This window comes from Megalops cyprinoides, chromosome 5 (genome assembly GCF_013368585.1).
Source record: "Megalops cyprinoides isolate fMegCyp1 chromosome 5, fMegCyp1.pri, whole genome shotgun sequence".
NCBI lineage: Eukaryota > Metazoa > Chordata > Actinopteri > Elopiformes > Megalopidae > Megalops > Megalops cyprinoides.
Window position 1 is genome coordinate 26,853,297 of NC_050587.1, and position 22,924 is coordinate 26,876,220.

Below are 22,924 nucleotides of genomic sequence, written 5' to 3' on the forward strand. Positions count from 1 at the left end.
TTCCATTTAAAATGCTTCCCTGAAGGTGCTGTGCTCAAGTTTCCGCTGTGGTGTCTCCGCATTCAGCGTTCATTCACGTGTTGTAGCTGCGTTTGAACCCCACTGTAGACATCACAATATTGGTCTTTAATTATGCCCCATTTATGATACTGCAATGTTTAAAATCAGAATTGAAAAGAGTGCTTAAGTTCATTTGGTTTTGACATGTATCGGCTGAATCAAGCATAACAAACATCCTGTACTGCAGTTCTGTAAGCACAAGATGTAGGGCCCCTGACCAGAAAGATTCCATCTGTTTTTGTGATAACACTGTTACCATCAAAATTATCTAAGAGCAAATTTTAGTTTAAAGGCTCAAATATACATGTCAGACTATGAACTTTGTTAAAGTGATTTTAAAGCTTCTGTCAAAAAATATGTTGAGTTGTCAAGGCTATTTTTCATGTACCACCATCAGTTTTGGACATGGTAGGGTGTTCTGCAGACTGGCTGACTGTGTCCCTCTGAACAGGATGGGAAGGTACTCTTCCCAGCACCACAGCCCAATAATATCCCAGTGGCAGCACCACCAAAACCCAAGAGTGTCCAAGAGCTGGAGGCAGAAAAGAAGGCCTTAATCTCACCTTTCAGGGCCACCATGACCACTGCTGGCCTTTATACTGGAGGTGAGGTAGATGTGTGCTGGATATAACCTCCTCTTCCCAGTTCCACCAAAATTAACCCCCATCTCCCCCATGTAATTTTCTGTTGTAAACTCCTCTAAGCCGCATCACTGTTGGCTCCACACTAACCTGAAGCAAGGCGAGATTCTGTATCAAAGGTCGTTTTATTTAGCATGTGCACTTACTGTGTTTTACTATGACAACAATTAAGCCGCCATTCATGTGTGTCTGTGTGTGTGTGCACATATGTAAAGTAATTCTTGTACTGCCAAACCAGTCAGCATTTTTAGTGACTATAGTACTAAACTCACTTTCACACAAGGACTCATCATAGTCTTGGCCTTGCTTGAAAAACTGGAGTCACATGTACAGCAACAAGTCAGCTACTGAGTATATAATCCTAAACCTCACTTAGTGTGTTATTATTAGCAGTGTTTAGCCTGTGAGTATCTTAACCCTTTTATCCCCATATTTTGAATGGTAAAATGCTTTGTAAACCAGAATCAAAAGTAATTTTAATATATCTTGGAACCTGATAGTTGCTATTTAACTGGAAATTAATATTTATTTATCAATTCAGAATATAAAATTTACTCAACTGCTGTATTCACTTTTGTTTTGAAGTTTACAAAAGTCTGAAGTCTTTGAAATAATCTAAATGATCTAAATATGGTATGGTATGGTATTTATTTTTAAATTGATCTTCTGTTTCATTTACTTGACTTCAGAGTATATACATCATGTATTTGAGGGTGGTGCCCACTGAACAACGGCATACATTTTAGAAAGTGTAACACAAATTTGAAAGGTAACTCGACTGAGCTGCATGTAGCTATGCAAACTTCTGCAGCACACTGTTCCCTTAAGGCTGTAGTGGAACAATTTAAATGGTTATGTTTTAAAAAAAACTCAGAAATGTTCTCCCTGTCTAAGATGCAGATTGTTGAGGTATGCTGTGGTGCTTACAGCCTTTACTGTCATAGACATATGAAATGCATGAAATTGTACATCTTGAGACTAATATACCTCAGATGCTTTGAGGAACCTTATTTGACAGCAAGATAAGGATAAAAAACTCTTCTACATAGTTGCGTCAAGGCCAAGATTTAGTCTTGCTGCAATTTGCCTGCACTCAGCTATAAGTGATTTGTTGAAGCTCATTTAAGATACTTTATTTGCTGTATATTTTTTGGTTTCCTGCACTTTTTAAATTAATTTTGGTGACTGGTAAATGTTCTCAGAAATTAAGTTAGGTACAAAGTGCAAATCACTGAAATTGAATCTGGGCCAAAATGTAAAGGGAAAATGTAGCATATCGGATTAGCAAAATCATCTTTAACATCCCATCATCCCATGGTCCTGGCCGTATCAAGTGAAATTAACAAAGAGGGATAAAAACAGCATGGTGTTTAATAACTATTGTCAATAATTGCTTGCTGATTTTTACTAACTGCAGTGTTTTCTTTAGCTGACGGGATCTTTAGTGAACTGATCGGAAGTTTGAACTGTAACAGTGCCAAGGAAATTTTTTTCTGTGCACAGTTCAGGTTGTAACACAAGTTTATCTAGCTAAAGTGAATGTTGAATTAAAAAAAAAAAAAAAACGCAACAACACAACATAAGTATAGCTAGCTAAACAAAGCCATGTGTCCTTGTTTATGACACTTGTGTGTGGGCCTATCTTTTTACTCCAGAGGGAATACAGTCCCTGCTGTGCAAAATAGATGTTAAAGCAGCAAAACCAGACTGGAAGAGTCTGGTCACTGGCTGGAGTAGCTCCAGATCAGCTTTGGACAGCTCTGGTCTCAGTGAGAGAACACCCTTAAGTCTGAATTCTTGAGGTGGTCTTTCACTCTGTGGGTTAATGTGGCTCTCATGGGGGTCTAACGCAAGATCGTGCTTTCAAATTAGATTTGTCTGCTATCTACTTTTTTTAAACTTAAATTAAACTGCTTTGCATTCTAATGTGAGAAAGGTGAGTTTTAACCCTACTGGGAATGGAGCACCAGTCTTGATTAAACTTACAAACTAAACTGAACAAAAATACACACAAATTAATTCTATTGGTTACAGACGGCTAAGAATTACTCTGTGTAGAGGCGGGAACTGTCTGCTGTAGCCTTGGCTTCAGATCAAAGCACATGTTGCCCCGATTCAAAGACCAGCCAGGAATACAGTTCCACTCACATGGAAATAAACACCCTCAAATAAACAAACATGTAAATTTATCTTCCTCTGCTTTCATCTTTGGGTATTTCTCGCTTACAAAAGGTGCACAACTACTCTTGAAATGCATCCGCCACAACAAACGCCTAAATGTGAAAGGGCGAAATGCAGCCGTCTTTGATTTGTGTCTTGGTCACCTCATTTGTGTGCAGTGTGCCCTCAACTCTCTCCTCCCCCAGCTGATCTCCATATACCAGGAAACCAGGAATAATAAAATGCGAGACCCCCCCCCCCCGCCCCCCCGCCCCCTTCATCTGTAGCTGCGTTGCAGTTTTTTCCCACAGACCCCCCAACTGATCGCTGAGAGGGCAGGACCATGCACCTTTTACACATTTTAAGTTTTTGTATCTTGGGGTGGGGGTGGGGGGATGTAATTGCCCACCAAATTGCAAACAGCATCGCGTCTGTCTTTTCATCAAAGATTTGCAGACCCCGCTTTTTTAAATCTACACTTCTTTAGTAAAGTTAAGAGCTGTACACCCATTTCACTGAGTGGTGGGGAAAATGGCTGCCAGTAAACATATTGTTCACCAAAGTAATGGTTAAAGGGTGCTGAGATTCTCTGCTCAGAAAAAATGAAACCCACAGATGTGCTAAGAATCCATAAATTGGCCTTGGAAAAGCCATTTGCTTGGTGCTAGCTTTGTGTGTACAGCCAAGCTCTCTGTGTTCTAGCACTTACTGGTTTGTTCCAGAGAACACTAAAATAATTTGTGTTTCAACTCCTGATTATATAGTATTGAATTATAATAATGTGAGAGATCTAGAAATTATTCATAGAAATAACCATGGTGCATTAGGTTGACAGGGCTACCAAAATCTGTCCTTTAGCTTTTAACATTTCAAGAGTAGTCAGTGTCATCAATCCTTGCATTAAATCTCATTCCAGTCGTGTGAAACCGATGGTCCTCATTTTGGCATGTTGATGATTCTGATGAGTTTGCATATTCTCTGTTGGTGAGAACAGTTTGTGTTCTTTTTCAGGACTTGCCACCATGTTAGGTCTGGGCATCAGTGCTCCTAATGCTGCCTTCACCCAGATGGTGACTACCTTTGGCCTGGCAGGAATTGTGGGATACCACACCGTGTGGGGCGTCACACCTGCCCTGCACTCCCCTCTTATGTCTGTCACCAATGCCATTTCAGGTGAGTATGCTTCCATTGCACGGTAGATGGAATCCCAAATCAAAACATTCACGCATTCTTAAAGTCAGAATTCTTTTTAGCAGTTTTCTATAAGTACTGTTAAACCCATCTGTATGAATGTACAGAACATAACATAAATGTCTGGGTGAAAATGTTGTCTAGAAATGGCCAGGCACTAACGTGACAAAATTCAAGATCATAACTTGCTTGTTTTGAGTTGCTGTGGAGAGTGTCTGAGGCCTCATTAGTATGTGATGTATCAGTGCCGAGATGTCTGGGTTGTGATGAGTCTCTTCCGTGGACGCCCACCCTCGGAGCAGTGCGTTTACTCATTCATTAGTTCTTGGAGTCAGGGGGCTTTGATAGTGCCGATCATTTACAGAGCAAGGCGAGGACCTTGCGACGAAGAGCATGGGCGTTTCGTGGTTCGTTAAGCTTTTTCTTCTTTCTCCCGGTGGGATCATGCTTCAGGAAAGGTTTAATTGTCTCTAACGGGCCCGTGGTGGTCTACATCAAACGGTTTGTCTAGTAGACAGAGCTGTAAAAACATCTTATTGAGGCTGGGGGCATCCAGCAAAGCAATTAGCCCTTTCTACCTACTGCACAGTTCCTCTGGCCCGATTTGTGAACTTATTTATTAGTCTTTATTGGTTCAGGCTCCTGAGACTTCAGTTTCCTTAACTCGTTTTCTTCCCCTTACTCATTCAACATTTTGTTATTTTTGTCCACACATTTGCCATGTAGTTCAAAGCATCTATTTTTCATCATGCACCAAACTTTCGTCATTAAAACCCTTGGAATTCTTTGATTTACATGCCAAGGTAAAAGGGCCAAAAAATGCCAATAGAAGACATTAGGCTACTCATTTGGAATTCCTTGTTCTCATAGCCAGACTGGTGTGTCAGTCTGGAGAGGAAAGGATCACCTTTTTAAGGGACATCGTATTTGGTTTTGCCTAATATCATTTCCATGGCAAGTTTCATCCAAGTTCTTTAATCAACCTGAAACTCCTGCTTACAAATGTCTCTCTTTTTGAGCTGATCTCTGAAAATCACACCTTCCAAAGATATATATGTGTTGAGTTTCACCCCTTGAGATCCAGTCTCTTTGTGTGCAACTGAGGAAATGGCTGTTAATCAGCAAAGGCATCATTGCCTGAGAGACTTGCCCCATGAGCTGTGTCTTAACTCATCTGTTGATGGGCGGTGCATCTGTCTGGGCTGAGGTGAGGCATTTCTGTGATCATAATGGCTCACCTCCACCTGGTTCGGACACTTTTTGTTTTGTAATGGTATCTTCAAAGGCACCCCTTTACTTCTTTTGTCTGTGTAGTTGGATAGAGGAAATTCTTTGGTGTGATGATCTGACAGCACCAAACATTTAGTGCTCTAACTTTATTGTCACTGTGGTCCCCTTTTACACTGGTATCATATACTGCTCCGTCGGTCTGAATATATACACGTGCTCTTTCACGTCCAAAAATCTGCTTGCAGTGCCCATCTGGCGTGTCATTACCCTTTGCTGCCGGTCTGTGATCCATTGCTGCCCAGCAATTTGCAAAGACTTAGTAATGTCGCAGCTGCTGTTGCATGCCTCATTGGGCCAATGCAGTAATGGCAAAAGGGCATTGCACTTACGGTCAGTCCACTTTAGGCAATTTGGTTGCATTTGTAAACAATTAGTTAGTTAGAAAGGGGACAGTTATCGGAATTCGGCGTGCTCGGGTGTGCTCCGTTTTCCCCTAAACCGCCCTTCTCTGATGTGATGGTGGGGGGTGGTGACACACAACGTGGTGACACATCAGGAAACACTTTATCAACAGATTTTTTATGAGACCAGGTATCCCAAAGTAGGGTTTTAAAAAAAAGTATTAACTATCAAGGAAAACAAGCTACATGCCCTAGAGGCCCTTCATGCCTCTAAGCACCTAAAGTTACTCTGGCCCTGAATTACCTGTAAAATAGCTCTTTTGTTGGAAGTAGAAATGTCATATTTGAGTGTGAATGATGAAAGGCTCATTGTGGACACTCCTGCAGAGGCATATCCTGTTAACACCGTAGTTCAGGACTGTATGTGAAAGACTTCACATGAAGTACATTGTTTCTATTTTTTGAAGTGGTATTGGGGGGAAATAAAAAGTGGCAAAAGTGTGACCGTGTACCATCTGTCCTCTGCTGACCTGCCTGCTGGATTTGTGTTGCAGGTCTGACCGCTGTGGGGGGGCTGTCCCTTATGGGGGGCGGGTACACCCCAACCAGCACTGCTGAGACCTTGGCCGTCCTGGCTGCCTTCATCTCCTCTGTCAACATTGCTGGTAAGCACTTGGGACAAAGGAACCATAAAAGGAACCCCCCCCCACACACACACACCACCTCTATTCCTCATTTTGCCATGGGAAACTTAAAGCCTATTCTGTTTAAGGAAAATATTTCTTAAAATGAACAGAGCAATGAAATGGAGATCAAAGCCAAAATACAAAGATGTCAGGAGATGCTGTGCCTGCAGAATATGAAATTATAGCTAGACAGAACAGAATTAATTACTGTGCTGAGTGTTCTTGATTCTATCAGTGCGGGAAGCCAATATCAGAAATACGTTTACTATTAACAGATTAAAGCATTGCAAGCTTTAGTACTCATGACTAGCACGGTGGTAATGGTCTGCTTTTCATACATTTCCTCATGGACCCTCTGGCTAATCATGAAATAACTAGCCCTATTTACTCCCATGTAAGAAATTATTCTGCCATGAAATGGTCCAGATCTATGTAGCTCCTGTCCTGGAGGGTTACTGTTTAGCTTTTTTACTTTAAAGTTCAAACCCTCTTGGATGAAAAGATGCTCAATTGCTTCACTCAAGATGAGGGTTAGCAGAATGCAGGTGGACAAGTACCTCTCAGGTAGGAATTTCTGCAGATGCTGCAGCCCCCAGGAGCCAGGACTGAGTTGCCCTGATGTGGCGGAAGAGGTGAATGATGGTGAGTGCACATGCAGCTAGGTATGGAATAGGTTGGCAATCAGCAGAAGGTGGAACTTGGCGAATGAAAGCTTATTCCATTGCTGCGCTGTGTACACTGGCCGCCCCCTGTACCCTGTTCGTGAGAGAAACAGTACTGCTTTCCATCCAGTCCAGGTGGAATAGCTTATATGGTGAAAGGGGATGAAAAAAACCTCACACCTGAAGTAGGAAATGTCAACCCTCCGAGTGTTCTTCAAAGAGCTACAGCCATATAATAAATCACACTGAACCAACAGCTGCTGAAAAATGAAGCAAAGAGTCATTAAAGGTGGAGGGAAATGCTGGGAGTGGGCTCCGCTCCAAAAACACTCTAAGAGTTGAGTCGGAAGGTTTGTTACTTTCAGAAGAGGTCTAGACTGTCAATAGGTGTGCGCAACAGGCCAGAACGCCCTGTGAGGTCAAAGGTTGAGTCGGTGATTTAAAGCAAAGGTGCTGGCCTCGTTCAGCTGTACTTTTGCCATTCTCTAATAGCGATTTATTACTTTCTCAGATCTTCTTGTGTATGCTTTCCACAGCAGTTACTATGCTTGTGTCTACATAGATATTTAAAAGCAGGTGTCTGATTTCACATTTTAAAGACATTCCTGGACTTCCATTCCACACACAACGTTTAACAGTCCTAACCTGCAACCCATAAACTCTTACTAATAGAAATATAGACATTCCACTCTTCTATTTTCCCAGCTCTACTCTTAAAATTTTTGTCCGAATTGCTGAAAAAGAAGAAAACAATTGCCCTTTCCAATTCAATTTCAATAAAAGAGTCAAGGAATTTATGGAGTACCTGCTGCTTTAATGACATGAATTGAAGAATTGTTTTTTCCCTCCCTGGCTTCATGTACAAAGCCTTTGTCTGTATTTCCATGCCTTTTTATGATGGCAATGAGGGAAAATTCTTGAAGTTCTCCTAAAATACCTTTGCATTCTTGACTCAGAGTTTATTGACTTCTGCTCTGCCCTCTGTCCCAAATTGGGTCTTTATTATAGGTGAGTTTTTGTGATCAAAGTTTGAGTCTGAAATTATAGAGACACTAAACTGTACCAAAGTGAGTTTCTGAGTTATTTTCACCAAGTCTTGGTCATAAAAAAGGAGAGTTGATTTTGGAATTGAAAACGGTAAGCTGCAACCGCCTGGTTCTTATACTTGGGTTGTCTGAAGGGAAATCGATGTCTATAGGGGCATGTAGTTTCCCATATTTTTAGAACCATGAAATCAGTCTCCAAATGTTTATTTATTTATTTTTCTGGAACAATCTACCAATATGCAATTAAAGATCTGTAGCCATGGCATTAATATGACTTGCCAAATGCAACAAAGTATGTGAATTACCTACGGGTTTTTGTATTGAATTGACAGAGCAGAGTAGAGTAGAGATCAGAGCAAACAAAACATGGTTTGCCATTACAAACACAAACTTATCCTGATAGATCTTTAGTTGGCCATATTTCTTCCAAGGGCACATTAACCATAACAAGCTTTCATTGTAACAAACAAATCATGTCTTGATACCAATGTTGATAGACTTGAGGCTTCCATGGTGTGCCAATAAAATGGAAACTCTCCCTCTCTGTGATGAAGTGAAAACTGGACAGCTTCCTAGGAGTAAAGGACTTGATAAAAAGCACACTTTTTGAATTCAAAGGAGTTTCCTGCTTCTTTGCATTCCGTAAACAAGATAATGAAATCAAGTTGAGGAGCCTGTTAATCTTCGGGACGTTCAGCTTGTGCCTCTTGCATGCCAGTGCTGCCCAGTCTTGCTCTCATTGCGTTTGTGGTGGAAGCCCACACTTGTAAACCAGTGGTGCCAAAAGCCTGTGTTTTTTTTTCCCCCTCGTTTAGAGTGCTGCTGAATTGTGGTCCGTATTAGAGTTGATGCCAAACGTGATGGTTGTGTCTCCCCCTTCCCCAGGTGGATTCCTGGTCACACAGAAAATGTTAGACATGTTCAAACGCCCCACTGACCCCCCGGAGTACAACTACTTGTACCTTCTGCCCACCGGGGTGTTTGTGGGAGGCTACGGCGCCGCCCTGCAGAGTGGCTACAACATTGAACAGGTGAGCAGAAAAACACATGCGGAATGGGTGTGAACTGTGGCAGCTGAGGAGGAGCAAATGTTTGCACAGCATTCAGTACTACATTAGCTAATTATGGCAGAGCGATGCGGTGGCCTCACATGTATGTGCAGGGCCAGTTAACAGGACCCATCCCCTGATAGCATCACCAGGATCGCTGTTGTCACGCATCTCCAGCACGGCATGCATCCCCTCTTTGCAGGTGGCATGGCCAGGGGAGCTGCAAAATTGTAGACAATAGCTGCAAGTTTTGTTAATGCGTCTTCCGTGCCTGCGGAATCCCAGATGTTGCATACCGTACTAATGCGTCTCCTGTGTCCGCAGATGATGTACTTGGGTTCAGGTCTGTGTTGCGTGGGTGCTCTGGCGGGACTCTCTACCCAGTCCACAGCCCGCCTGGGAAACGCACTGGGCATGATTGGCGTGGCAGGGGGCATCGCCGCCACCCTGGGGGCCCTTAAGCCCTCCCCTGAACTGTTGGCACAGATGAGTGCTGCCATGGCAGTAGGTGGCACTGCTGGTGAGTTTGTAGTATGCATGTGTGTGTTTGTGAGAGAGAGAGAGGGATCTTAGAGTGCATGGTTTTTAGAATTTTCATACATGTTCTTCGTGTGGCCAAACAAATGTCTTGAATTGTGTCTGCTAACAGCCATCATTTGTGTGACTCAAAATAACTAGCAGACCTTCATGTCCGATGAGTCCAATCCAAATCATTAACGGTTCCTGGAAAAGCAATGGAATGTAGTTTAAACCCTCCAGTCCGGCATCTTTGTTCGGATCGTCGCCTTCCTGATTCCAGATGCTTGCATAAACCTTCTGGTTTGGCTCAAAGGGCTGATTTCCCCGGTTGTGCCCCTCAGGTCTGACCATCGCCAAGCGGATCCAGATCACAGACCTGCCCCAGCTGGTGGCTGCGTTTCACAGCTTGGTGGGCCTGGCTGCGGTGCTCACCTGTGTGGCTGAATACATGGTGGAGTACCCACACTTTGCCACGGACCCCTCTGCCAACCTCACTAAGATTGTGGCTTACCTGGGAACCTACATCGGTGGAGTCACCTTCAGTGGCTCTCTGGTTGCCTACGGCAAACTGCAAGGTGAGAGGTAAACCATTGGGACAGCCAGAGATGAGGGTGGAGTATGCAAAATACTTTTTGGGTACATGTAATGTGGTGGCTTGAGCTGCAGGTGAAGACAAGGTTTGGGCAAGGGTGGACAAAACTGGAGCAGTTCCAGTTTTGCTGAAAGCTCCACCTTTGGATTCCTAGATCGAGTGGGAGATTGGAAGTTGTAGGAGCAAGCACCAAGCTTCTTTCAAGGTTGTCCTTCTCAGTCCTATCTGCTGGAGGCCACATTAGTACTTGAGGTGTACTCTTGGGGGAATCTTTTACACCGGAACCCAAAAACCATGAACAGCGGTGCAGTTGGACCTATGTCGTGGGTACCTCTATCAGTCGCCGTCCCATCACTGCCACACATGCCCTGTGTTTAAAGCCTGGCCAGGCGGAACCTCTCAAAATTAGGCACTAATTAGTCCCTCAGCCCCCCAGTCATTTTCCACTTGTTCCTGAAAGCTGGAACACATTATTTCCAGGAGAATTCCTGCCCCACCGTCGCCCAGAAACCTGGAAACCCGCTTTGATAAAAGATTAGAATTTGCTTTTGTGTTCCTTTTTTCCCTTTACGTTCCCCTGAGTTTGCTTTATTTTGTGTTCTAATTTTGGGTCTTGGAAGGTACTCAAACATGTACATTTCCAAAGAGTGGCTTTTAAATAGAAAGTGTATTTAAATGTATTTGTATCACAAATTGCCAACCTCGATGCTCAGAAGCACCATCGGAAAGGACCAGCATTAAACTGAAGAGCTCTGGAGTATTAACCCTTTATCCCCATTTGCTTTAGGGTTGTCAGTGTAATTTCCGTTGTTGCCCTACACCCTTTGACTTCTCCCTCTTTCTTTCTAGGGGTTCTGAACTCCGCTCCCCTGATGCTCCCAGGACGCCATGCACTCAATGCTGGTCTGATGGCTGCCAGCGTGGGTGGCATGATCCCATACATGTTGGACCCCAGTTACACCATGGGCATGACCTGCCTGGGCTCCGTTTCTGCCCTCTCCGCCGTCATGGTGAGGCACTCCAGTCCCAAGGATGGGAGCCGTCTTTCTCGGTCTCTGCTCCACAGCTGTCTGTGGCCCTGTTCACACCTGGCATTAACATGCGTCTTGGGTGATCCGATCACAACACCTGGCATTACAATACGTCTCCACATGTGTCTCGAGTGACCACTTGCGATCGGATCTCACTTCTCCGCTCTATATGCAAATAAACACGTACATCATTTCTGTTTGCAAAGACCAGATACGTTGTTGTTTTAATCTGGCATGAAGCTGCAACGCATGTCCCGTGCCTACTCTGCCGGAAATTAGAAGAAGAAGAACAAGAAGAAATCAAAACAATACAGACTGGGTCTATTCCTTGGCGTGTTCCAGGCAAACCAAATTGACCAAGATGTTTGACGCACTCGTAATATATCTCTATGGGCTTTTCGAAATGGAAATCAGACAGTGTGTTTTGTGTGTACTCCATCCATGAGAATCCATTTTGCCTGTTGTTGTTGTTGCCACGTCATTGGTGTGTGAATGAGTATGTACTTCCACTTACGCAGAGGATGTCAGTTGAGCAGGCGGTCCTTCAGTGCGGCCCGGGACACATTAGCTTACACGCTGCTAAATGAATGTGGCCATATGTGGCCCAGACCACCTCCAAATGTGGTCTGAGCGATCGGATCTCAATGCGTCCTGGGTGCATTCACACCTGAACTTAGAGCTGTCCACTTGTGATCAGATCACCCAAGATGCACATTAATGCCAGGTGTGAACAGGGCCTGTGTATCTGTCATCTTGGTTTTAATGCAAATTTGAGCTCTATCCATGCTCTCAAGCTCTCAAACTCAATTTAGCTATCTGGTGGTGGTGAATTCACTGAGTCGAAGGCCCTCATGTAACCTGCAGGCCAGACTTACAAGGTAGATTGTCAGGCTAAAAATATCTTGCCTTACCGGGATCCTGACTGAAAGAATGTCAAAGATGAAGGTTTTACAAGTAGTTTGACGTGGACCGAATCTTGTAGGGTCCTGATTAAGTTCACCTGCTTTGAGACCTCCATGGGAGACCTCCACGGGAGACAGAAGCAGTGCCCTGCAGTGCGATGGGAGATCCAGTCAAAGCTGGGTTTTTGCAGGAGGAGGCTTCAGTAACATTCCTGAACAAAGCTCTTAAACTGCACACTCATCCACTGAAATCCTCCTTAGGTCTAACTGTAGACAGGTGTTTTTATTAAGTACATGGTCAACGGGACGACCAGTCAACATGATAGTAAAGAATAGAATCTGTTATTTGTTTTAATAGAAAATACAAGAAATAAACAAATAGAAAAGTTAAAAGAAGCTACTCTTGGCATGAAATATAATATGAATGTAATTCTAAATGTGTTTTTTTTTATTTATTATGCTTATTCTTCATTATTTTTTACAAGAATGGAGAATCTTTTAATGTTCAAAATACATTTTACATTATTACCATTTTCTGATGGATGTTGTGGTTATGAAATACATAACCACAACATCGTTTCATATCAAATACGTTTCTAATGGTCGTTTTGATAGTGTTCAAGTTCTATTTGTTTGATCAAGTATTTCATTACATAATTTAGCTGGCCCCTCAGATCCCTGTAGTATGTGATTGTAGAGACGTAATCTTGGAGAGTATGCCTTAGATGACATCAGAGTTGCTGGAAATTAATACTTTGCAGGTTTGACAAATGCATCATATCTTAAATAAGGGCCACAGGAACTAAACCTTGTTAGTAGACCCTTAATTTTTTTTCCACCAGATTAAATTTCTTGTTTTTCCAAACAGTCCAATGTTTTTTTTTGGGTTTGGAATTTTCAAAGACCATTTTAAGAGATGGTTGATAGGGTGTAATTTTGTGTGTGTGTGTATGAGTGAGCTGTATACAGTCAGAGGTGCCTAACAGCAGTCAAGTGAAAGCTTTTAGGAGCGATTAACTGGAATCCAGGGCAGTCTTGTCAGCGGACTGTTTTTGAACCGTTGAATGCTGTATGGTTGATGCCTGCAACGATAGCTGCAATTGAATTTTCCACCCTCTCTTCCAAGGAGCACCCCCCAACTCGTTATCCTTGTTTTCACCCTCTCCCTCTCTCTCTGTCGCTCTCCCTGTCCCCCCTGCTCTGTCTCTGGGCCTGTCCGTTGGACTGTGTTGATCATTCTTCTGTTCTTCCCTCCAGGGTCTGACACTGACCGCAGCCATCGGTGGCGCGGACATGCCTGTGGTGATCACGGTATTGAACAGCTACTCTGGGTGGGCGCTTTGTGCAGAGGGCTTCCTGCTTAACAACAACCTCCTGACCATCGTAGGGGCACTGATTGGGTCCTCCGGAGCGATTCTCTCCTACATCATGTGTGTGGTAAGCATCAGCAGCTGAAACTGTCCATCTACATTTTATTCCTCCAAAAGGTGTAGGGTACGTCACTCTGCCCCTTTGGCATGGGCGCTGATTGGGTCCTCCGGAGCGATTCTCTCCTACCTCATGTGTGTGGTAAGCATCAGGAGCTGAATTTATTCCTCCAAAAGGTGTAGGGTTCGTCAGTCTGCCCCTTTGGCCTATGTCACCTATACTGCTGCTAACTTACTGCTTACATCCTCTCCAACTTTGTACATGGTCAAGTGGGGTGTTTTTGTAGTATGAGTGAACAAGCACATACTCAGTGTGATTGGTGAAATCAAATCTACAGGCCGTCACTGAAAGACAAAAATGACTGCCTTCTTGCTTTTAATCTTTACTTCAGGCCAGTCCAGAGGACACTAGTGTTGCCTTGAAAGACTGGAATCTTCTGCCCTGGCTGCAAATTGCTTTCTTTGAGTGGTTATTATACATTGATTACTCCTATTCTGCAATTTCTTGAAAAGCTGAGGGGAACTAAAAAGAAAAGGGAAAAGAAAAAGAACCATTTTCACATTTTGTTCTGTCTGTGTAAAGCTATTTTAGATTTTTAAGGGATTTGGGGAACCATGTAGAATTTTATATTAGTTGAGCTATTTATATGGTTTTAGAACTGGAGGTGTCCAAGTGTCTGGTGTATTTCCCTCAGCTCTATCCAGTCTGTGTTTGTGGTTTCCCTCCAACTCAAACTCTGTAGTCCGTCCATAATGAAAAGGGCGGGGGTCATGAATTTCAGCTCTCGTCCTGTAACTGGGACTCAGGGGAGCCTTGGAGGGGGGCGTTGGTAGAGCAACAGAAAGGCCTGGTTCAACTCTCCTAGGAGGCTAAAATCCCACACTTCTCCACTGCAAAAATAAAAGTTAACATTCCACAATTTGGTGACACTGAAGTGGTAATGTGTAATCTGCATTAATTGTGCACAAAACATACCTTTGGTAAGATTCAGAAGTTGCTGGTGCTGTTTGAGGGATAATGCGCAGATCCGCAAAAGCATTGTGCAGTGTGAGGCATGAAAGTGTTTTTCCCCCACCCCTTTCCAAAAATATTAAACAAAGAGCCGTCATATCTGGCTCGCTTTCACAAATAGCTTTGTTTTCCAATACACAAAGTACGAGAAAAATCTAAATCTTGTCAAAGGAGATTTTCTGGATTTTGTTTGATATGACATTTTATTTTTTCTGTCTGCGTTTTTCACGATCCCTCAGCTGTTTTTGCTCTGTTCATACAGTGAGTAAATCCCTTTTCAACATCTCACATTATTTGTGGCAGAAATGTAAACTCCAAATGTCTGGAATCTAGCTGGCATTTTTATGGTCCTCCACTAGGAGGCACTCTTACTGTAGCTTTACCTTTCTCTGGAGGAAAAGAAAAAGAAAAATGTGAACAAAAGTGGATATGGTTATGGATGTCAAAATATTGAAGCTGTAAAACATTTTTTGAGAAATCTAAAAGTGGTAAAGATGTTCAAACTGTAAGATGAAAACTCGCCATTGAAATACGTGCATGCCAAAAAAATCTCCCCATTTTTTGAGAGAATTTTGTAATTTTTCTTTCCACCTAGGCCATGAACCGTTCTCTGGCCAATGTCATCCTGGGTGGCTATGGAACCTCCTCCACGGGGACAGGGAAGCCCATGGAGATCACTGGCACCCATACAGAGGTCAATGTGGATCAGACAGTGGAGATGATCAAGGAGGCCCAGAACATCATCATCACACCAGGTAACCTCATGACATCATCATACCTGCTAACCCAAACCTCACACTGTTATACAAAGTGACACCAGCTAACCAAACCTCCCAAACCTCACACAATGACATCACATCAGCAAACACAAAGTCTCAAACTTAATACCAGCTGGCCCAGCCTCCCAAACCTCACACAATGACATCATCGCACTTGCAAACACAAATTCTCAAACCTTATAACAGCTAGTCCAATCTCCCAAACCTCACACAAGGTAACCCCATTACATCATCACACCAGCTAAGCCAAACTCCCAAGACTCACACAGTGTTACCCAAATTCCCAAACCTCAGACAATGGATGAACTCAAGCTTAAGCGTCTTGCATTGATGCTAATAGGAAGTGACCTGCCATAATGTGTCACCTCTTTGACATGGAATCAATAGGCAAAATGTGACGTTACGTTGTACAGGACATGTAAACCATTTTCTCTGCACAGACCGGCCAGACACTGGCTAGGCTTTATCCAGCATTGCTCTTGGAATCTTAGCTGTGATTTCATTGTTTATTGTTTATTGAAGCTTGACAGGTCTGTGGGCATTATGTGTCCATAGACTCTGCCCACCCTCTCACATATGTCCATGGAGCAGGCAGTTTCCCTGAGTCTGGTCATGCGAACTGAGTTTTGCGATGGAACATCGGGTTTATCTCCTCTGGCAGAACTTCCACAGTTGTGTGAGTCCAGACAGTTCCAGCAGGAGCATTGAAAAGGGCTGTCAGTCTGAAGTTTATATTACGTTTAATCTGCAATAACAGTTTGGCAGTTCAGACTCATAATTATTTGTTTTAAATGGTATATTGCTACACATATACCCAAGTCTTAAATTACCCCCAGTTTGCTCCTTGTAATGACCAAATCTTTATAGGGATTCTAGCAAATCTCTTGGGCCTCAGTGATCACCTCCAGCAAATGATAGAGCTCTTATTTGACTTAAATCTTACCAACAGTATCTTTTACCATTGTCTTTTACCTTCTAATGGTGGGTTGGAAAGTTCATAACTGTAGAGACGACAGGACAGGAGGATGAGATTTGGGAACATAAATTGAAAGAAAAGAGAAATGATACCAAAGCTTATGCTCCAGAACAAACAAGGAGATTGGGCCAAGCACAACAGAGGGTTCCTTTATTTAAAATAAACAGCTGTCCGGCGAGCTGCGTAACGACCAGACTCCCCATCCTGACCTGCGTGTGATCGCAGACTGTGCCGAGTCTACGTCCAGGGAAGCTGCCTCCGCAAAACCGTGCGACGGGTGATTGGGTGGAGCTGTAACGCCAAATGCAGCGGGCCAGAACACTCCTGTGTGAGGCAGGTTGGCTGGAGCAGCCTTGGGCAAAGTCATTCTAGAGCTGACCCTTACCTGTCATTCTGCATTTTATTCACCATGCTTTTTACTGGAATAATATGTTCGTAGCCTTTCTCAGAGGTGCCCGATCCTAAAATCAACACACTGGTCAATCAAGTCCCCCTGATCCTGAAAGGATGGAGGGCTGTCTATTGTTGGTGTCTCTGTAAAAGGGGAATGAGAACACAGCATCAGTTCAGCAGTTTTATCTAATTGGGCCAGTCACAGTTACTTGGCTTGACTGACAGCAAGAGAAAGATTTAAGAGGTTTTTTCCTTTTAACACACTGGCTTTTTAGGGGGAAGGAGGTGATTGTTTCCAGTAAGAAAATGCATTGTGGTGCAAAAAAAAAAAAAGTAGAAAACCATTAACAATTGGAACAGATTGCAGACACGCATGACACGAGACTGCGCGTAAAGTACTGATGGGTGTTGTGACAGACCTATCAAGTGGAGTAAACAATAAATCGAGGTTTTTAAATTGACCGTTCGCTTGAATTTTTCCATCTTGATTATATACTTGCTTTGTAAGGGAAGCACTAAACACCCAGCAAATGGAGATAAAAGTCAAGTGTAGATGAATCTTGTCAGGTTTGGCAAGCGGTTGCTCCTTTTTGTCTTTTACAGAAGACAAGGCCGCCTCTCATCCTGAGAGGGAGGCAGAGGGGAAATTAAAGCAGTAAAATGTGCACAGTGGGAGTGATGAACTCAGAGAGGCACACAAGGGTCTTGGAGAAACAGAAGATTAACAAATGGGGAAAAAAAATCTAATTGAAAAAAAGCTAATGTACAAAGACAATTTATTTTATTTTATTTTAAAGGGATATCCTACTGTTGTTACAGTCTGGGCTTCACTACTTTTCCTGAACCTGTTTCTCTACCCCAAACTCACTGTAGATTTACACATGATGCATTTAATGATTCCATTTTGGATTACCTCTGAACAGACTGAAATGATTTCAGGAGTTTAGTTTTTCAGCTTTGATGTGCATTTGTTTTATGGTGTTTGTTTATTGTGTTATAAAATAAAAGGGTCAATTATTTCATCTCCGGTCTTGAAATGAAAGAAGAGGGCTTGCGCTCGTCTGTAGGATTATCAAAAGCACATTGTCTGATTTACACCAATGCGTGTCAATACCTTAAACACAGTTGCAGACACTCCCTGTATCAGCACCAGAGCTTTTGTCTTATATTCTTTGCCATAACTTTGGGCTATGTTTTTACACGTTCTTTCCAATGTAAGCCTATATTGTGAGACTTGATTTTCTTGTTGCTCTTTTTTTTTTAAATCAGGTCACATTTGATTAGTTTCAAAGTGCCAAAACCCTGTTGTCAAAATTTTTTATAGTTGTAAAATAACAAGGAAATGGAATTTATTAGTTATATCCTTAGCGTTTGAAACATTTATTCTAGCATTCTTTTGAAGTGAAGTGCAGGTCAGGCTTTTGATAGTTTAATGCTAAAAACACACACAATCCACATAGACTTTTCCAACTTGGAGGTCAGAATCTCTGGGATTTTTAGAATGTGTTTTTATTTTTATAAGAACATTTTTTTTTCTTTGTGCTCTAAAGGAATTTCTTTTTAAAATGGCTTTTAAGAAATCCCTTGAAGGAAAAGCAGGCACTGAACTCCGCTGGCAGTGTCAAGTATTCGAAATGAGCGCTGGAAGTCTGTCTGCATTTATGTGTCCACATTTGTAACATGCAATAACTTAGTGTTCAGACACATGCTACACAGGATGATAAAGTCAGTGAAATATAGAGCATCACAGTGGTTACGATCAGAACTTGATGTTTCAGTGTATTTTATATTCTAGTTTGTTGCATTTAACTAGCAAAATATTGACATCAGCAGGATGTACAAGTCACTGTAATTTAACTTTTTAAGTTTTAAAAAAGTTAAAGTTCAAACAAATATACATATTTACAAGTTCATCTTCATTTAGTAAGGGAAATGCAAAAGGCACATAATATTCAGTATCATATGATGCTGATGCAAAACTTGATGAACTCTTTTGCTATGACTTTCTCGGTAACAAGATCCCAGGGATGAGAAAACAGCTCTATACACTCCTTAACCAATTAATATGTAAATGACTGATGCGTTTGTGACACCATAGTCCTGAGGGCTAAAGTTTTAAATAGGAAGCATATATAGTTTACATTATTTTTTGCTAAAAGAGCAGGGAAAAATATCATTCGATTCTGACTTTAAAGATGCCCCTTGGTGAATTGTCTCCTTTTGCCTTGTGTGTTCAGGTATGTGCATTTCAAGTTCAGACGGATAATGCTGTCATCTCTTATTTTTTCTCAGGCTACGGTCTTTGTGCTGCCAAGGCTCAGTATCCCATTGCTGAACTTGTGAAGATGCTGCAGGATCAGGGAAAGAAAGTCAGGTATGCTCACCAGAACAGGTCTTGCGGAGGAATAACAGAACTCAGTTAGGTTCAAAGGTTAAATCTCGTAACTCCCGATCTAAGAGATTTATGGAAGGAGATGTAACGTACGAAATCATTTTAGTTTCAGTAAAGTGTTCTTGGGTTGGGATGGGAGGACTGGGTTTTGGAATGAAAGCTGGAAACGACAAAAGAAGGTAACTATGGTTTCGTTTGCAGTTTTTAAGTGTGATGTATTTTAAATGATTTGTTCAAATTGACATATTCACTCTAGACCTCTCTTTGAGGACCACTTGTCCTGCATGTTTTAGATCTCTCCCTGCTCCAACACAGCTGATTCAAATGGTCAACTCGTTATGAACTCCTGAAGCTGCTTAATAGTGGTTCTCAAGTGGTTCTCCAGGAGAGGTTTGGGAAACGCTGCTCTAGATTATAGGCAAATTGCATGCTAAAATGGGCTGAATGGCTGGTTTTTAATCATTACGCTTAGGTTTAATGTACATCTCGCATCCTGTCAATACACTGCCCTCTGTAGAAACTTTCAGTTTTGTATCACTAACAGCGAAAATACCTTGATGTAAGGGGCTCAGATTGCAAAAAGATCAAAGGCTACGTTGGACCAGTTTTGTAAAGAGATGTTCATACTTGGTCCAAGGCGGCTTTCCGTCATTTAAATATTTTAGCCAAAAAGGGGCAGTGCAGTCACGCATGGCTTCTGCACGGCTGTGATCTCCACTGAAGTTTCAGGCTATGACCGGTTTCTCTGTTGCTTACGGCTAAAACATAAAAATGTGACTAAGGGGTCAGTTTTGAAGGGAACCTTTCAGTTTGGGAAATAAATCAAGCAATGTGTTTATGTCCAGGAAATTGCATTAATAAAATGCTAAAAAAAATAAACCAGGAAACTTAAAGGCCACAGCTCCCACAACTTAAACCCTGGGAATTGTAAAGTGCCGACACATTACAGCATATTTTCCTTCTACACAATACCAAAAATGTAGCAGGCAAAAAGCACAAATGGCACCTGTCAAGTGTAACGTCGTCACTTAGTGTCACGTGTGACTCCTGTACAATTTAAAAATACTCCAACTACAACAATTGAAGCACAGTAGATACTAATCTAGAAATAAAACTTTTTTGTACAGTGTATTAGAAAGCATATGAACAAAACAGAGAAAATGGCAACATAAATGTTATACTGTAGCCTATATTAAAATACAACAGTGCAGAGAAGGTTAAATTCCTCATTGAGATCTCAGTCAGCAGAGAACAAACCCTGGACTACAAAGCTAATCTTTTTGTAACATTTTTGTTCTATTTAAGGATTTCTAACATTTATAACTGATATTGCACGTTGCACAATTTTCAGAATTTTAAATCAAATGCACTTACAGCTCAAAAGTTATTCAGCTTCAGTTTGGTTTAGACTTTAACATATTTTCTAATAGATTGTTGAAACATTAGTTTGAGTAATGGCCAGATATTTCATCCGTGATACATTCTTTTAAGACTATTACACATGTTCCCATTTATTTGTTCCATGTTGATCATTTGTTTCATTGAAAAGTTGTCTTTACTTCTGTTGACATTAAGAATGCTCTTATAAGTGTGATTACCATTAACAGACATTGCTGTTTAGTAGAGGCTCTCTTCGTTTATTACCCTAAAAATGGCTGCTGATTGTTGCGAAAGCCAGTCAGAAAAGCCCAAGCTCCAGGTAGAAGGGTGGCAGAAGGCCTTATTGGTCCCTGCCCTGGTTCAGTTCATCACTGTGGTGAAATGGTATCCAAACATTACCTCCCCCTGTCCTCTCAATACCCCCCACCCCCAACACCCAGCCTGTGTGGAGGATTCTTCCATTTCAAAGAGCAGCTTGAATATCGTGGTTCTCCTCTCCCATTGTGCGGTCCTTTTGTTACCTGTCCAGCGTACATGTGATTCCCTGTGATCTGAGAGCGGCTTGTTCCCAAGGCCTCACCGTGCTCTGAAAAGCCCGAGCGGGGAGCGACAGGTGTGGGCTACGTAATACTCGCAGCAGCCGGACAGTCTGCTCTCATGTTGCAGAGTGCGGAAAGGCCCCCTGTCTGACCCTGGACACAGACCAGGAGAGAGCAGCAGAAATGGATAGGAACCTTGTGGGACGGCCAGAATCTATTAATGCCAGCTGAGCTCTCTCAGCGTTTTCCACTGAAAATGTCTTTATATTCCCTTGTGATGTATGTAAGGATTTTTATCCTGTTATTGGTCTGATTGGTAAGCACTGTGTGCAACGTGATTGTTAAATTGCTTGATTCTAGCCACTGTATTAGCAATGCTACCCCAAGGAGTCTTAAGTGGACATGTTCAGGAGAGTCATCGTAAAAACATAAGCAGTGTTTGCCATATATATAAATATATAATATAGATATAAATGGCTCTCAAAATCTTTCTTTGCACTGTGTACTAAGGAAAGGAATGCAAGCCTTGTAGTGTAAGAATATAAAAATATAAGAATATACCAAGCATTTTTGGTAAACACCATGTGGCAGGCTCCCTTATTGTCATGTTAAGCATGGAAAGAGAACTGATTCTCTTTGTTTTTTCTCTCTCCATTACTTTCTTTCTGTTCCTCCCTCTGTCATGTTGGCCTTTGTTTTTCCTTTCCCACAAGATAGTGGCTGTCAGAGCCTGTCCTGTTGCAACTCTGGCGTCTGGGCTTGGCGTGCAATATCGCTCATTACAGGCCACTCCATGTGCCAGAGATGTTTTCCAAAGGGGTTTTCGTCAGGCTGTATCATTCACATTTCAAATGGAGGCATGGGATTGGAGCCACACAGTAATCACTCCCAGGACATAAGGGTGTGCTGCCAGTCACATTAAGAGATGAGTTCAGTAATGGACCTTTCAAACCCAGAGGATCTTAGTGCCCAATTCACAAGAGGCTGAAAGCTATGGCATTGGTCAACAACTAGTCACATGTTTATGAGCTGCTTTAAGATTGGTCAGCAGCAGTGGTATACTTCCTGGCCTGGTGCAAGGCTGCTTTGTGGATTTTTGCTGGAATGTCCTTCCTTATGTAGGTCACTTGAAAATGTTACCATTGTCTCTTGTGGCTTGTAGAAAAGGGTCAGTGCTAACGGGATTGTGGTGTTTTCTTTCAGATGGATGCATTTATCTTTTTGTCCATAAACTGTTGATGGTACTGTAGTTGAGGTTAAGGTATCAAGATGAGCCGGCCAAATCTTTTGTTTAGTTATGGTGAAAAATGGTGGACAAATAGTTTCTGGCACTGTTACATTAGGAGATTGAGTTTTACGTTTCCTGGCCAAACTAGTACCAACTGTGTAACATCAACATTAAAATGATAGATTGAGTTATTGTGAATGTTTCCAAGGCAGCTTGCCATACAAGACACTCTAATTCAGTGAGTGAGATCTCAGTCCTTATACGCTATTGAACATAACAGCAAAGCTGTCTACTTTTCTGTCTTTACTGTTGTTGCAGGGAGGGATTCAGTTTTTATGTGAGTTACATGAACAGTCCAGTCAGTTCAATCAAACGGAAGATTGGATGTCTGTACTAGCTGGCAGCTACAAAAAGTATGATTTGTCTAATAGCTGTGTTTATTCACTCAGAATGCATGGCCTAACTGGGCTGCATTTTATCAATTTTTGAGTTGGTATGTGTTGGATAAAGCCATGTTATAGTTCTTCACAGAGATAGACATGAGAGAGAGAATGGCAGAGCTGTATGTGATGGAGGGGTCCTTATCCATTCCTCCTTTTACTTGGTCCCAGACACAGCCAGCATGTTT

At 42.2% G+C, this 22,924-nt stretch overlaps 1 protein-coding gene across 1 annotated transcript in view; it reads left to right on the forward strand.

Moving 5' to 3' along the window:
- nnt (nicotinamide nucleotide transhydrogenase) overlaps positions 1–22,924 on the forward strand; it is a 43,521-nt gene that overhangs the window by 13,275 nt on the left and 7,322 nt on the right. Inside the window, exons 10-19 of the mRNA XM_036528914.1 lie at positions 512–665; positions 3,873–4,034; positions 6,238–6,348; positions 8,963–9,108; positions 9,451–9,646; positions 9,987–10,220; positions 11,087–11,247; positions 13,428–13,607; positions 15,205–15,364; positions 19,050–19,131. Of these exons, the coding sequence (XP_036384807.1) occupies positions 512–665; positions 3,873–4,034; positions 6,238–6,348; positions 8,963–9,108; positions 9,451–9,646; positions 9,987–10,220; positions 11,087–11,247; positions 13,428–13,607; positions 15,205–15,364; positions 19,050–19,131 (1,586 nt within the window). The remainder of the gene's footprint in view (positions 1–511; positions 666–3,872; positions 4,035–6,237; positions 6,349–8,962; positions 9,109–9,450; positions 9,647–9,986; positions 10,221–11,086; positions 11,248–13,427; positions 13,608–15,204; positions 15,365–19,049; positions 19,132–22,924) is intronic.